At 35.6% G+C, this 13,753-nt stretch overlaps 1 protein-coding gene across 2 annotated transcripts in view; it reads left to right on the top strand.

Moving 5' to 3' along the window:
• CDH12 (cadherin 12) overlaps positions 1-13,753 on the top strand; it is a 351,941-nt gene that overhangs the window by 318,791 nt on the left and 19,397 nt on the right. For both annotated transcript variants that reach the window (XM_045566578.1, XM_045566579.1), the window contains one exon: positions 6,467-6,603. In XM_045566578.1, the coding sequence (XP_045422534.1) occupies positions 6,467-6,603 (137 nt within the window). The remainder of the gene's footprint in view (positions 1-6,466; positions 6,604-13,753) is intronic.

Genomic DNA, 13,753 nt, shown 5'->3' with positions numbered 1-13,753 from the left:
TGAAGTAGAAATATGTAACTATTATGTTGATATAAAGAACAGGATCTGTGTATTGAATTCAATACAATATTTAAGTAATATATGCTATATGCAAAATAACATTCTAGGTCCTTGGCAACACATAGATGAACTTGAGCCTCTGCCTCAAGCAATCTAAAAGGCTTTGGGTTAGAAGAACAATCTCATCACATACACAAAATGTATACAAGCTGTGTTATGTTTGTCAACTATATAATAATAATTGACACTACTATGTAGCATCAAAGAAGGATCTGTTCATTGCAGAGATTTGCAAAGATGCAAATAAAGAAAAGCTCAAGAATAACATGCAGATTAACTGAAATGAATGACAGAAGAAGAGAATCCCAAAATTTGATGGAGCTTCCACTTAACAAATGGAGGCATGAGGAGTTCTGCAGACACGCTCCCCAGTGAAACAAGCATGAATGACAAGAATTATGTTTTTTTAAAAAATCAAAACCAATTATTTGTCTCTGGAAAATTTTATAAGGGTATGAACCACATAAAGAAACATTTATTCAAGAAAATCTACTAAAACTTGATAAGAATAGCAAAAGACTATGTTACTTGTCCCAGAACCTTCTCCCTCCCTCCCACTCCTATGTCCCAGCTCAGTTTGATAGAAATGTTCATCTGGGAGGTGTGGTTGAGGAGATAGGGTCTCTCCCCTTGGCAACCAATCAAGGGATATATAATAAGATTTTACCAGGAGGGGAAAGATACCCAGATTACATAAAATTATAAAATGTCATAATTATTGCAATGTTTTATGGACTTGTTACATAGATAGATGTCATATATATAACAATACATGTAACCATATGTATGTATCATATATAATAGCACATACCTACATATTTCTGTTGCAGTCAGAGCAAAAGCAATAGTAGGAAACAATGATTGGAAAGCATGGTGTTCAAAGCTGAGTAAGAGAAATGAATTTCACTCTATACAGGAAATAGTAATAGAATCTAAGTTTTGTAAGATATGTTCAGAATCTCCAACCGTGCTTACGTTTCTTCTACCACATCTGCCCCAAGTAGCTGGACAGCCAGTATTTAATAACTCTGGTGATTACTGTTTCCTGAGGAAACCTATTCTAACATTTTACATCTCTGACACAAAAGTTTTTGTTATATCTATCTGAAATTTGTATTTATACAGATTCTATTCTCTATCCAATCTCTATTCCACTGAAATATAAGCAAATCTAATACCTTCTTCACATGAGCAATACTACCAAGTTAAAGGCAGCTAGCATGCTCTTGTGTCTTCTCTTCTTTGATTTCAACTCCTCATATCTCATTGAATCAAATCTCTGTACAGCCCTGGTTATTCTCTTTGTCTCTTGGCAAGATTCTGCAGTGCAAAAAATGTTTAAAGTCTTGTTGTCTCCAAATCCCTTCACCACACACTTTCAAAGCAATTGTCTTTTAATTCATACCCTAATGATCCCCTTTAATAGTGTTCATCATTCACAGAATCAAATTCTACCTCCTTAATATAATGAATGTATAAGATCTCTTTTGACCTAAATCACTTATTTCTCTTCATGTTGTTTTGCCTCTCAGATATTTGTCTATAATAATTCCTAACAGCTTACAGTTTGTCATACTACCTGTATGGTTTTGCTATTGCTGTTGTAGCTTCCAGAAATACCTTCTTTTCCCCCCTTCACTTTGTCTGCCTCAGCCTTCTCCTGAATCATTTCTACATAACCTTCTAATGTCAGTTAGAGGTCATGTACAGGAAGGTTTGCCTGAACCATTAGCTTTTACACTAGCCACATTTTCTTGGCACTCCTGTAGGGTCGGTCTTCCCTATCCCTCTTCCAGGTGTTGAAATTGTTTATACACGTCTTACCAACTAGATTCTTCAATGGTGGGCATCATGCTTTACTTAATTTTATATTCCTCACCTCTAATACAGTGTCTAGTGTAGAGTGGACATTCAGAAAATATTTAATGAATTGTACAATTGAATACAGTTAGTCTGCATCAACAATTCTTTCAGAAATAGTAATTTGTGAGGAGTTTCAGTGGCAATGTTCTTCTTAAATTAGGCATATAGTAAGTCAAATAGAGGTGCTGAAAAGGAGTGTTGTGAGAAATGCTTTCTTGTTCAGAGAAGAATATGCAGTAGAGAGAATTAGGCTTATTATATCCCTGTGTTCCCCAACTTTGAAATGTGCCTTAACTTCATTTATAATTGAGAGCATTCATATAAGATAACTACAGTGAAATCTGAAGTCATCAGTACATTCTCACCCCTCAAATAAACAGCAAAATCAGATTAACATATCATACCCTTTTTGATAATAATTAGCATCTTCTATTTCAGAAATTAGTTACAGGTATAACTCAGATATATTGCGGGTTTGATTCCAAACCACTACATAAAGTAACTGTCACAATAAAGCAAGTCAAGCAAATTTTCTGGTTTCCTGGTACGTACAAAAGTTATGTTTACATTAAGTGTGCAATAGCATTATCCCTTAAAAAAGTACATGCCTTAATTAAAAATATTGCATTGCTATTGATGGCTGATGCCTGATCAGGGGGCTGGTTGCTAAAGGTTGGTGTTGCTCTGGAAATTTCTAAAATAAGACAACAATAAAGTTTGCCATATTGATTGACACTTCCTTTCACGAAAGATTTCTGTGTAGCATGCAATACTGTTTGGTAGCATTTTACCCAAAGTAGAACTTCTTTTGAAATTGGAGTTAATCCTCTCAAAACCTGCTGCCACTTTGTGAACTAAGTTAATGTAATATTCTAAATCCTTTGTTGTCATTTCAACAAGGTTCACAGCATCTTCACTGGGAGTAGATTTCATCTCAAAAACCACTTTCTTTGCTCATCCAGAGGAAGCAACTCCTCATCCGTTCAAATTCGATCATGAGATTATGACAACTCAGTTACATCTTCAGGCTCCATTCCTAATTCTACTTTTCTTGCTATTTTACCACATCTGCACTGACTTCCTCCATTGAATCTTAAACCCCTCAGAAGTCATCCATGGGTGTTGGAATCAACTTCTTTCAAACTCCTGTTAGTGTTAATATTTTGCAAATGGTGAATCCTTTCACAAAAGCTTTCAATTTACTTTACCCAGCTCCATGTGAGGAATCACTATTTACGGAAGCTATAGACCTACAAAAATGCATTTCTTAAATAACAAGAATTGAAAGTTAAAATCACTTCTTGATCCATGGGCTGCAGAATAGATATTGTGTTACCAGGCATGAAAACAACATTCATCACCTTGTATATCTCCATCAGAGCTCTTGGGTAATTAAGTGCATTGTCAATGAACAGTAATATCTTGAAAGGAATCTTTTCTCTGAGGAATGTATCTCAAGAGTGGGCTCTAAATATTCAATAAAACCATGCTATAAACAGATGTGCTGTCATCAAGGCTTTGTTATTCCATGTCTAGAGTACAGGCAAAGAAGATTTAGCATAATTCATAAAGGACCTAAGATTTTTTGTTTTGTTTTGTTTTTTGAGATCAAGTCTCACTCTGTCACCTGGGCTAGAGTACTGTGGCATCAGACTAGCTCACAGCAACCTCAAACTGTGGGGCTCAAGAGATCCTCTTGCTCCTGATTAGCTGGGACTACAGACACATGCCAGCACACCTGGCTAATTTTTACTATTTTTAGTAGAGACGGGGTCTCACTCTTGCTCAGGCTGGTCTCAAACTCCTGAGCTCAAGTGATCCTCCTGCCTCGGCCTCCCAGAATTCTAGAATTACAGGCTTGAGCCACTACACCTGGCCCTGGCCCTAAGATTTTGAAATGGTAAATGAGCATTGGTTGACAGCTAATGGGTGTGGTGCACACTGTCTGGAGGATGGACACGCTGGAAGCTCTGATTCAGGTGGGGCAAAGGCAATATATGTAACCCAAACATTTGTACCCTCGTAATATGCTGACCTGTAATTTGCTGAAATAAGAAAAAATGAGCAATGGTTTTGACTTCAAGCCACCAGTTGCATTAGTCCCTAGACAGAGTCAGCCTGTCCTTTGAAGCTTTGAAACCAGGTATTGACTTCTGTCTTGCTATGAAGTTCTTGATGGCCTCTTCTTCCAATAGAAGACTGTTTGATCTGTATCAAAAATCTGTTGTTTAGTGTAGCCACCTTGATCAGTGTTCCCAGTTAGATCTTATGGATAACTTGCTGTAGCTTCCACATTAACACTTGCTGCTTCACTTTGCCCTTTTATGTTATGGAGATGGCTTCTTTCCTTAAACCTCATAAACCAACATCTGCTAACTGCAAACTTTTCTTCTGCAGCTTTCTCACCTCTCTGCCTTCATGACATTGAAGACAGGGCCTTGCTCTGTATTAGACTTTGGCTTAAGGGAATGTTATGGCTGGTTTAATCTTTTATCCAGACCACTAAAACTTTCTCTGTATCAACAATATGGCTGATTTGCTTTTTTATCATTCATGTGTTCACTGGAGTACCATACTTAATTTCCTTCAATAACTTTTTCTTTGCATTCACAACTTAGCTAGCTGTTCAGTGCAAGAGGCCTATCTCGGTTTTTGCTATACCTTCCTCACTAAACATAACCATTTCTAGTTTTTAATTGAATGTGAGAGGCACGACTCTTGCTTTCACTTGAACACATAGAGGCCATTCGAGAATTATTAATTGGCCTAATTTCAATATCATTGTGTCTCAGGGAATAGGAATAGCGAGGCCTCAGGAGCAAGAGAAGGAAGGGAAATGGTCAGTCAGTGGAAGAGTCAGAACACAGACTACGTTTATTGATTAAGTTTACTGTTTTATGTGGGTGCAGTTAGTGGTGCCCCAAAACAATTAAAATAGTAACACCAAAAATGAGTGCTCATAGATCAACCTATTAATGGTAATAAAAAAGTTTTACTACATACTGCAAGAATTACTGAAATTGACACACTAATACAAAGCAAGCAAGCACATACTGTTGGAAAAATGGCTCCAATATAGATTTGCTCAACAAAGGGTTGCCACCAATCCTCAGTTTGTAAAAAACTCAATATCTGTGAAGTGCAATAAATGAAAGCATGATAAAATAATGCATACTTGCACTAAAAATATGGACAAGTTAAGACTCCTACATCTCATCCATGAAGGCAAGCTAGTTTTGACCTAGTACTGAAATGACATGCAAACATTTACAGTTTCAAATAACCAGCATGTAAAATAATAACTTGCTATTATTACCTTACTTTTTATGATGAGCAAGATAACTTTCTTTGGCTTGGGGATTTCAGTGGACTAATAATGATGCCATCTGCTTTCAGCCAGTATTTGGAATGACCTATTCCCAGGCCAGAATAATGTTGAGAAAAATATTGTGTATTGTTCTTTAGGATTAGAAAAGCCCCTTCCCATTAAATGTTCTATTTAAAATTGGTAAGACTATATAATGATAATTATATGGGAAACATTAATGATCTGGTTCAAATATCATCCTAAAACTTTCTAGCTCTGTGAATGTGGGCAAATTCCTTCATTTTTCTATGTTTTCAGTTTCCTCATACGTAAAATAGAGAGATTAATAATACTAATTTTTAGAGATTTTATGGGGATTTAATAAATCAATATGTGTAATAATTGAGACTGTCTATAATATGGTCACATTTAAAAATGTTAACTATTGTTATTGTGAATTAAATATGTTTGAAAAACAAATTTACATAACATCCCTTCATCTGTCTGCCATTACTTAAAGATGCGATTTCTATTTTGTTATACATTTTCTTGGATTTTTTAGTCCAGTTGCTTTACATAAGGCAACACTCATTATTATCAAATGCATCAGATAATAAAAAAGACAAAGAAACATTATTTAAGGTCACTGCTTTTTGAAAAAATGTTGATCTGATTATATATTATAACAAAACAACAATGACCCTTTTAGATGTATGTGTTTGAGGAGAAATATTTTTGCACAATTACTAAATTGTCAGTTAAAAATTTTCCACTTATTTTCCATAGTGTTATTTTTCTGTCCACAGAAACACAAAGATCCTACCTCTGTTCTAACCTGGGTTCTTTGCAGTTGTTTTCAGATACCTCCCCCACCCTGACCATTTCCACAGCCACAGCCATCATTACAGAATTTTTTTACTGCTTGAAAAAGTTTTAATATTCAGCAGGTTAAGGAAACTCATGGTCAGCTTTAGAATTTTAGTCTCTGCTGAGCTTTCAAGGTGTCAAGACCCTAAAATAATATGAACAGCAGGAGTACTAAATCTTTCATTATTTCCAGTTTCCCCTTGAGCATACTGACTTTGTAATAAAGAAGCTGTCATTTACACTCTTCTTTATTGCAAGGTAGGTAATAGCCACAGGGAGAAAAATAAGGAACTGTGTCAAGTTAGCCTAACTGCCATTATGATTAATGTGTAATCATTGCACATTTGCATCTACTCTTTTCATATACAGGTACTTCATAGATTGGAAGAGTGATGGGGACAGCTACTTTACAATAGATGGAACTGAAGGAACCATCGCCACTAATGAATTACTAGACAGAGAAAGTACTGCGCAGTATAATTTCTCCATAATTGCGAGTAAAGTTAGTAAGTATGGCATGGACAGAATCAATGTTATACTGCAGTTCTTTGGATTTAAGACTCTTAAATGAGTCCCTGCTGAGGTGTTTTTCATTTTTGGACTGACAGCTGGTCTCCCAGGGAAACTCAGAAACCTGCTCCTTTTCCTCATAGCATAAGTCCAGAGCAATTGTGACAGCTGCCACTGAGCCCTATTTGCAGGATTGCAGGAATATCTAGTAGTGCATTTCACTGTGTGACCTCATTCTTTTCTACGCTTTACCATCAGAAATCCACCAGAGTTTTAACTTCTCTTCCACACAGGATTCTTGTATTTATCGTTGGGAGTTTCACAGAGCCAGGCAAGAGGAAATAATTATCATATAAAAATCGCCTGTTCTGAAATATTTTCTGAAATTGAAGAGGGCATTTTAAAAATCATCCATCTTCCCTCTCTCTCCTTTCATTCGAATTTATATTTCAATGAATGTCACTGCGGAATATAGGAATATAGGAGTTTTAATTGCAATTCTTCAAGGAGTTGCTCAGAATCTACAGTATCATTAGGAATTGTTCCTTGTATTAGTTTCTGCTTGGTTCAGAAGAGACTCCTCTAGACTGAAAGCGATTATAGGTTTTATTTGTTTGACTGAATAATCAGGGATATTATCAGTACTTTCTCAGGTAATAGATTAGGGTGGGAGTGGTGACTTTGGCTCTTGACATAGCTGTTTTTAATAAAAGTGCATCTTCCCAGTCATTCTGCTTATGGTCTCTTGAAAGGTTCAGGAAAATCCCATTTGAGTCTCTTTCATTTTGTTTCCTTCTTATTTCATTTTGTGCATCTGGTGCAAATATATAACACTTTGGCAGCTAATTTCACCTTTCAGTGCAAGGAAGAGCTGTGAACATTTCTGTTGAGGGTTTTTGATCAGTCTCAACTCAGTGGGGGTGTAAATATGAAACAGTTTTGTTTATCTTTAACAACTGCTTCCAAACATGGATAGTCATACACCTTCTCCTACTCCTCAGTGATGTCTTTAGCTAATCTTATTACTCTTAGGCTATTCTAATTATTAAAAGTAAGTCTAACATTGAAGGACATGCAGCTTCTACCCTGTCTGTTGGAACTCTTACTCTTAGTGTTCCGACCTGTTGCGTAAGAAGTCTCAGTCCCCTGAGGCTGCCCAGCTGGACAGGTCACGTGGTGGTGACAAACCCTGCTCAGCTCTGGCTTCCAAACATACCTGCCATGGATGTGTGAGTGATACCATCTTGGAACCTCTAGTCCAGTACACTTGCTAGCCAAATGCTACCATGTAAACTCCATCAGTGCTATGTGAAATGGAATTTTAGCCTAGCTAAACCCTGCTGAGATCCTTACACACAAAATTGTGAAGAAATATGAACATATAATTATTTCAAGCAACTACATTTTGGAGCTGTTTGTCATTACTTGGCAATAGATATCTGGAGAACTCAAAGACAGCATAAATTGTAACTTTAATTCCATCAGAATGGGGGGATAGAATCTCTAGTCAATTGAAGTAGAAAGAAGAGAGGGAAATAAAAATGCATAAATCTCTCTTCACATAGTGCCTGTATAATATTCCATTGGTTGCCACTGCTTTCAGGGTTAAAATGAACTGGTGCTAAAGGCAGTTGTCCAAACATTAAGTCTCTTGTGTGATTTTGTGAATTCTTTGTTGTTGGGGGCTCCAGGCATCCCATCTCCATAAAAATCTGATAGGGGCACCCAATGGTAGGCCACACAGCTTCTTAGTTCCAGGGACCCCCTGCTCAGCCTTCTTGGGTGAGTTAATAGTGTGATATCTCAATTTCAGCTCCCTTCTGCTGTGCCACTTGACCCTGAGGAAATTCACACATCCTTGCCAAGTTAAACCGGTGCATAACAGGCTGCTTCTCTGTTGAGTGTTTTCTCTGCCTTGCCATCTCCTTTCAAATCTTCCCCCCTTGGTCAGGGATGAGATAAGATCAAGTTAGCTGCCTAAGCAGACATATTATAGGGAGAATGCCAGTCTCCCACTCTTGGAGAACTCGCCACCCCCATGCTATTTAAGTTGTTTTCCTGAAGTCTCCCTTCAATGTGATGTCCGTCTCCGCTCCCATACTGCATCCTGCTACAGTTACGTAGGTTATTCCTCATTCCTTTCATGCTGTCATTTCATTCATTCATACAGGATTTTGGGGGCAGCTTAACTCTATTATAATTTAAAAATAAACTTTAATTTTCAAAGATGTTTGATAAATATGGTGAAAATAAAATATCTAAGTTATGGAATGTAAGATCTTTGCGAACCATGTTACATTCACTCCAATGGCCTGGACATAATAAGTGACAACTTCCCAGAAGGAGTCCTTTCAGTATCTTCTTATCATAGACATATTGTCCATAATAAAAGATTGTTCAGTAGAAAACTATCTAATCTAACCTAAACCTTCCTATTAACACATACACAAAACACGTGCGTATTTCATTGGTTGATACAGGGGTGGTAGGCCCCCATACCCTAACTTCAGATGAATTATACAGATAGTTTATTGGTTGTGTGTACTATAGCTACGGAAGTTCTTTTTCTCCCCAGTGCCTCCCTGGGCTATCAAAATCATCATCATGGAATGAGTTCACTCATAAGAACAAGGTCCACTGCCTCCTTTCAGAGCCTTGAGTTTCAACCATTTAGAGAACAGAAGAAAGTATGAAATCTCACAGTGGAAGCAAATGTCATTGATTCTTGAAAGCTTAGATATCTTAAAGTTATAGAACCCTAATTGAGTTATCAACATGATTAGTGCACATGCTGGCTCTGCCACTCCAGGCTGTCGGCTATAGTTTTTACCTAAATGCAAATTAGGAAATCCTACTGCACGCATTCTAAGAAGTTATGTTAACTTTCACTGGGACATAGGTGGAACTGAGACTTAACACATAATCCATATATATACATACACACACACACACAATCTAAGGATGATGCCAAATACATATTTTGAAAATGGACCTTTAGTCCATTCCAGCATATATTCAAAGACCATTGTATGTATTTTAGAACCATCAAGAAAGTCTGGTGGAACAAAGACTATATCTATTTGAAAAATAAAGAAGCTTAACATATGTAATTTGGTAATTAAAGATTATGTAATAAGACTGTCTAATTGTGGGTTTTTATTTTGTTTGAATGTGTAAGTTTGAAAGTAAACTTTATTCGTATTCTAATGCCTAAGACTGTCTTCATTGATCAAACTAGCCAACTGAGCAGGGATATCATTATAGTGAATGAATTAGAAATAAATAGCCCACACTTGCCCTGCCAAGAAGAACAAAATTGTGTAAGTATACCTTATTGCAGATTGAACTAGCATATGTTTTGGCCATGACCCTTTTATAAAAAATCTCAGGTGAAATGAAATGGCATAATGATTGAACAACTTCCAATTAATTAAAAAGCAGTCATTAGTCAGTGTTGCTATAGTTAGAGGTCCAAATAATTTTATTAGTCTCCTAATACTGCTTTTATGCATTGCTGCTTTGCTGTTTTTATGATATTAACCTTGAGAATTTTTAAAGAGACGGATGCTCCAAATTTTACTTCATTAAAATTATCAGAAAGTTTCAACAGGCAAATGTTCCCAACTTTTTGGTGTTACTACAACAAATGCCATTAGTTAAAGATAATTAAAAATAACTTCATTAGATTTCTAAAATACATTTTATATAATTATAAAATAGACAGATGATACTAGATTCTTGGTCATATTAATTATCCAAATGGCAATGAATTGGTTCCATTTATTGTGGAATAAATAATGTGTCAGTGAATTGCCTTACTAAATGCTATATTTGAAAAAAATTTTATATACAAATGTATATGACTTTAGATTAAATTGTTGGATAATTAATTTTTAAGATTATCCTCTATATAGAGCTATAAGTTTTTAAATTTCACATAGAGTGTTATCTTTAAATGTACAAGAAAATCAAACTCTGACATTGGTATCTATAATTCAGGCTTAAATTCATGTATTCGTTTGTATCAGCTGTGTAGAGCGCCATCTATTTACGAGTAAAGCACTATTTGTTGTGGGTTATTAGAAAACTGAGTAAGACTGATGTCTATTCTCAAGGATATTACAATTTAGGGGTAGTTATAAATTTATCAGATTAGTGTATTTTAATAAGTAATAACTGTGAAAATTATGCTGAATTTCAGAAAATTTAGATTTAAATGATCTGTCATATAAACTCCAGGGAGAGGTTGCAAAATGTTAAGACTTATCACGGTGTGGTCATTAAATGATAAAAGATATAAAGAGAAAAAGAGTAGATTTTGTGGAAGAATTATTGGAAGTAGTTTTTTTTTTGCCTGTATGCCAAATAGTCAGCCATGAAATGATGTTGTGAGACCAAATGAAAAATGAATAGCTAATTTTCTAGAATAATGTAACTAATAGATTTAACTACTAACCTGTTCTAATGGCTTTCACTACATTAACTTATTTGATCCTTTCAATAATCCTACAAAATTAGTATTATTTTCCGCATTGCAGGAGGGTGGAAATGTACTTGGAGAGATAGTTTGTTGGTTGCTCAGTGTCACACAGCTAATGATGGCCAGGCTAAAATTGAAGCCCTGAGTTCTCCCACTTCAAAACACATCCTGTGGTTTGGGTGCCAATAATTCTACTGGAAACATAGTTACTTGCCTATGCTTCATTCATTTCTTTTAAATAAGTTAGTAGTGAGGAGTTGGGGAGATGTTGGTTATAGAATACAAAATTTCAGTTAATAGGAAGAATAAATCCAAGAGATCTATTATACAATATGGTGACTATAGTTAACAATGCATTGTATTCTTGAAAAATGCTAAGACAGTGGATATAAAGTGTTCTCACTATAAAAATGATAACTATGTGAAGTAATGCATATGTTAACTGGCTAGAGCTAGTCATTCTACAATGTATATATACTTCAAAACAACATGTTGTACATGGTAAGAACATACCATTTTATCTGGAAATTTAAAAAGAAATTAAAAATAATTTAGCAGTAACAATTATCAAGGTGAATTTTATTGCATGGGTAAAGCATAATAAAGTATAAAATGCATAAATATTTTCACTTGCAATGTACATATAATTTAATTGAAATTATTGTTAAATTCTTGATATCTATCATCTATTTATATTTAAGCTTATTATACTTCTTAATTATGAGAATTCTATAGTAAATTTGTATTTTAAAATGAAAAGATAAGAACTAAAAATATGAGAATAACGAAATATACATGTAATATTATGTGTACAACAGTGGAATAGTTAGGTAGATTTCTATCTATGATCAATAAGTGCAAATTACTGGATCAGTCTCAAGCTATAGTAAGAGTTCCTAATAATTTCATTGTGAAGGATATTTTTAATAATTTCCCTGTATATTGAAAGATTTTTTGTCTATCTGACATCACTTCTCATTAAGCAATATTTATTAAATATCTTTAATTAATCAGAGTGACAACTACTTGATCAATGTAGTATCACACTCAGTTGATATAATTATAAAAATAATGTTTTAATTAACTTTATAGCTAAATGATATGTAACTATATAACATGTCAGACTTTTTGAAATATTAAAAAAATATAATCATTATCAATACTTCTCATTGCCTCAGTTGGGAATTGAGGAACAAAAATATACTCTGTAGTTATAATATGCATTCTCTGTGTTTTTCACCTTGTTGGTCCATGGTGTCATTACAGGTCCTTTCTTATGGTGAGTCAATGATGAGAATAGCCACACAAGATGTTTGAACCAATGCCTATCTGTAGACCTTCAAAATCAGGAGTAGGGTGGGGGAAGGAATAGAGTTGTCTGGCAAGTACATTCAATGACAGAGGCAGCATATGGCACCCTCAACATGGTGCCCTTGATTAAGGCAATCTTAATCATGGTTTGGGTGAGAAATAGCACATAATCAGAAGACGAAGTAGCAATTATTTTAAAAATAGGTACAACACTGCTATTCATTAACAGAACTTCAGTTCTTGGGGAGGAAGGCTGCAAGAACTTAGAAGAGAGATCTACTCCTTATGGATGAGGTACTATTTATGCTGTATTACAAATTGCACCAAAATTTGGTGGTTTAAAACAATGTTTATGATCTCACAGTGCCTGAAGTTTAGTAATCCATTCATGGTTAAGTTCAGTCCTCTAAGGCGTCTCTCATAAGGCTGCAATTAAATTCACTCATGGTTGATGGCAAAATTCAGGGTCTCAGAATCTCACCAGCTATTTATCTGAAGCTCCCCTCAGATTCTTGCCACATGAGCCTCTCCATAGGGCTGTTCACACGACAGCAGCTGGCATAATCAAAATGAGTAAGCTAGAGAGAGAAAGAGCCAGCAAGATGAACGTCAGTCACTCATCACCTAATCTCAGAAATGATATCTCACTTTTGCCACGTCCTATTCAGTAGAAGCAAGCCACTAGATTCAGATCACACTGAAGGGAAGGGAGTTGCATGAGGGTGTGAATATCAAGATGTGGGGATTACTGGGAGCCAGTTTAGATGGTTGTGTAACATGTGGTTTTTGCCAACTAGACAAGTTACTTGAAAAAAGAAGAATTTATTGCCTGGCCTCTAGAAACTGAAAACACTGTGAGAGATGCAACAATATGGCTAAATCCATTAAATGCATAATCAAAATACAAAGTACTCTGGGAAAGAAAAAAAATAAAATAATTCTTTTTGGAGGCATAGTGTGTCACATAGAAAGTATTACTGGAGCTGAGTCTTTAAAAAATAAAAGAAAGATATTGTCCTCAAAGGAAGGAGGGGATTCTAGGTTGAAGAAACATCTTAAGCAAAGTCGCAGAGGTATCAAAGTTCATGCCAAATTCATACATTGCAAGTAGTGTGGTATCCTTGGTGTCAAGGTTGTATATATTCAGAAAGTGAGCTGAGTCCTCATCCAACAGAGCCTTAACAGCCTCACTGAGAATTTGCAGTTTTTTTAGGTGGGATTATGAGTCTATCCTCATTCCCCCTGTATCTCCTCTTCCTGTGTGCCCCCAACTTAACGTATGTCCAAAGAAACATTTCTCTTCTTCAACTTTTCCCATCTGGTGCGTTTGGAAGGTTGTTCTGTTGTCGGACCTA

The sequence above is a fragment of the Lemur catta genome, chromosome 12 (genome assembly GCF_020740605.2).
Source record: "Lemur catta isolate mLemCat1 chromosome 12, mLemCat1.pri, whole genome shotgun sequence".
Lineage (NCBI taxonomy): Eukaryota > Metazoa > Chordata > Mammalia > Primates > Lemuridae > Lemur > Lemur catta.
Note: the sequence above shows the minus strand (reverse complement) of the source record. Positions and strands in the feature narration are given on the sequence as shown.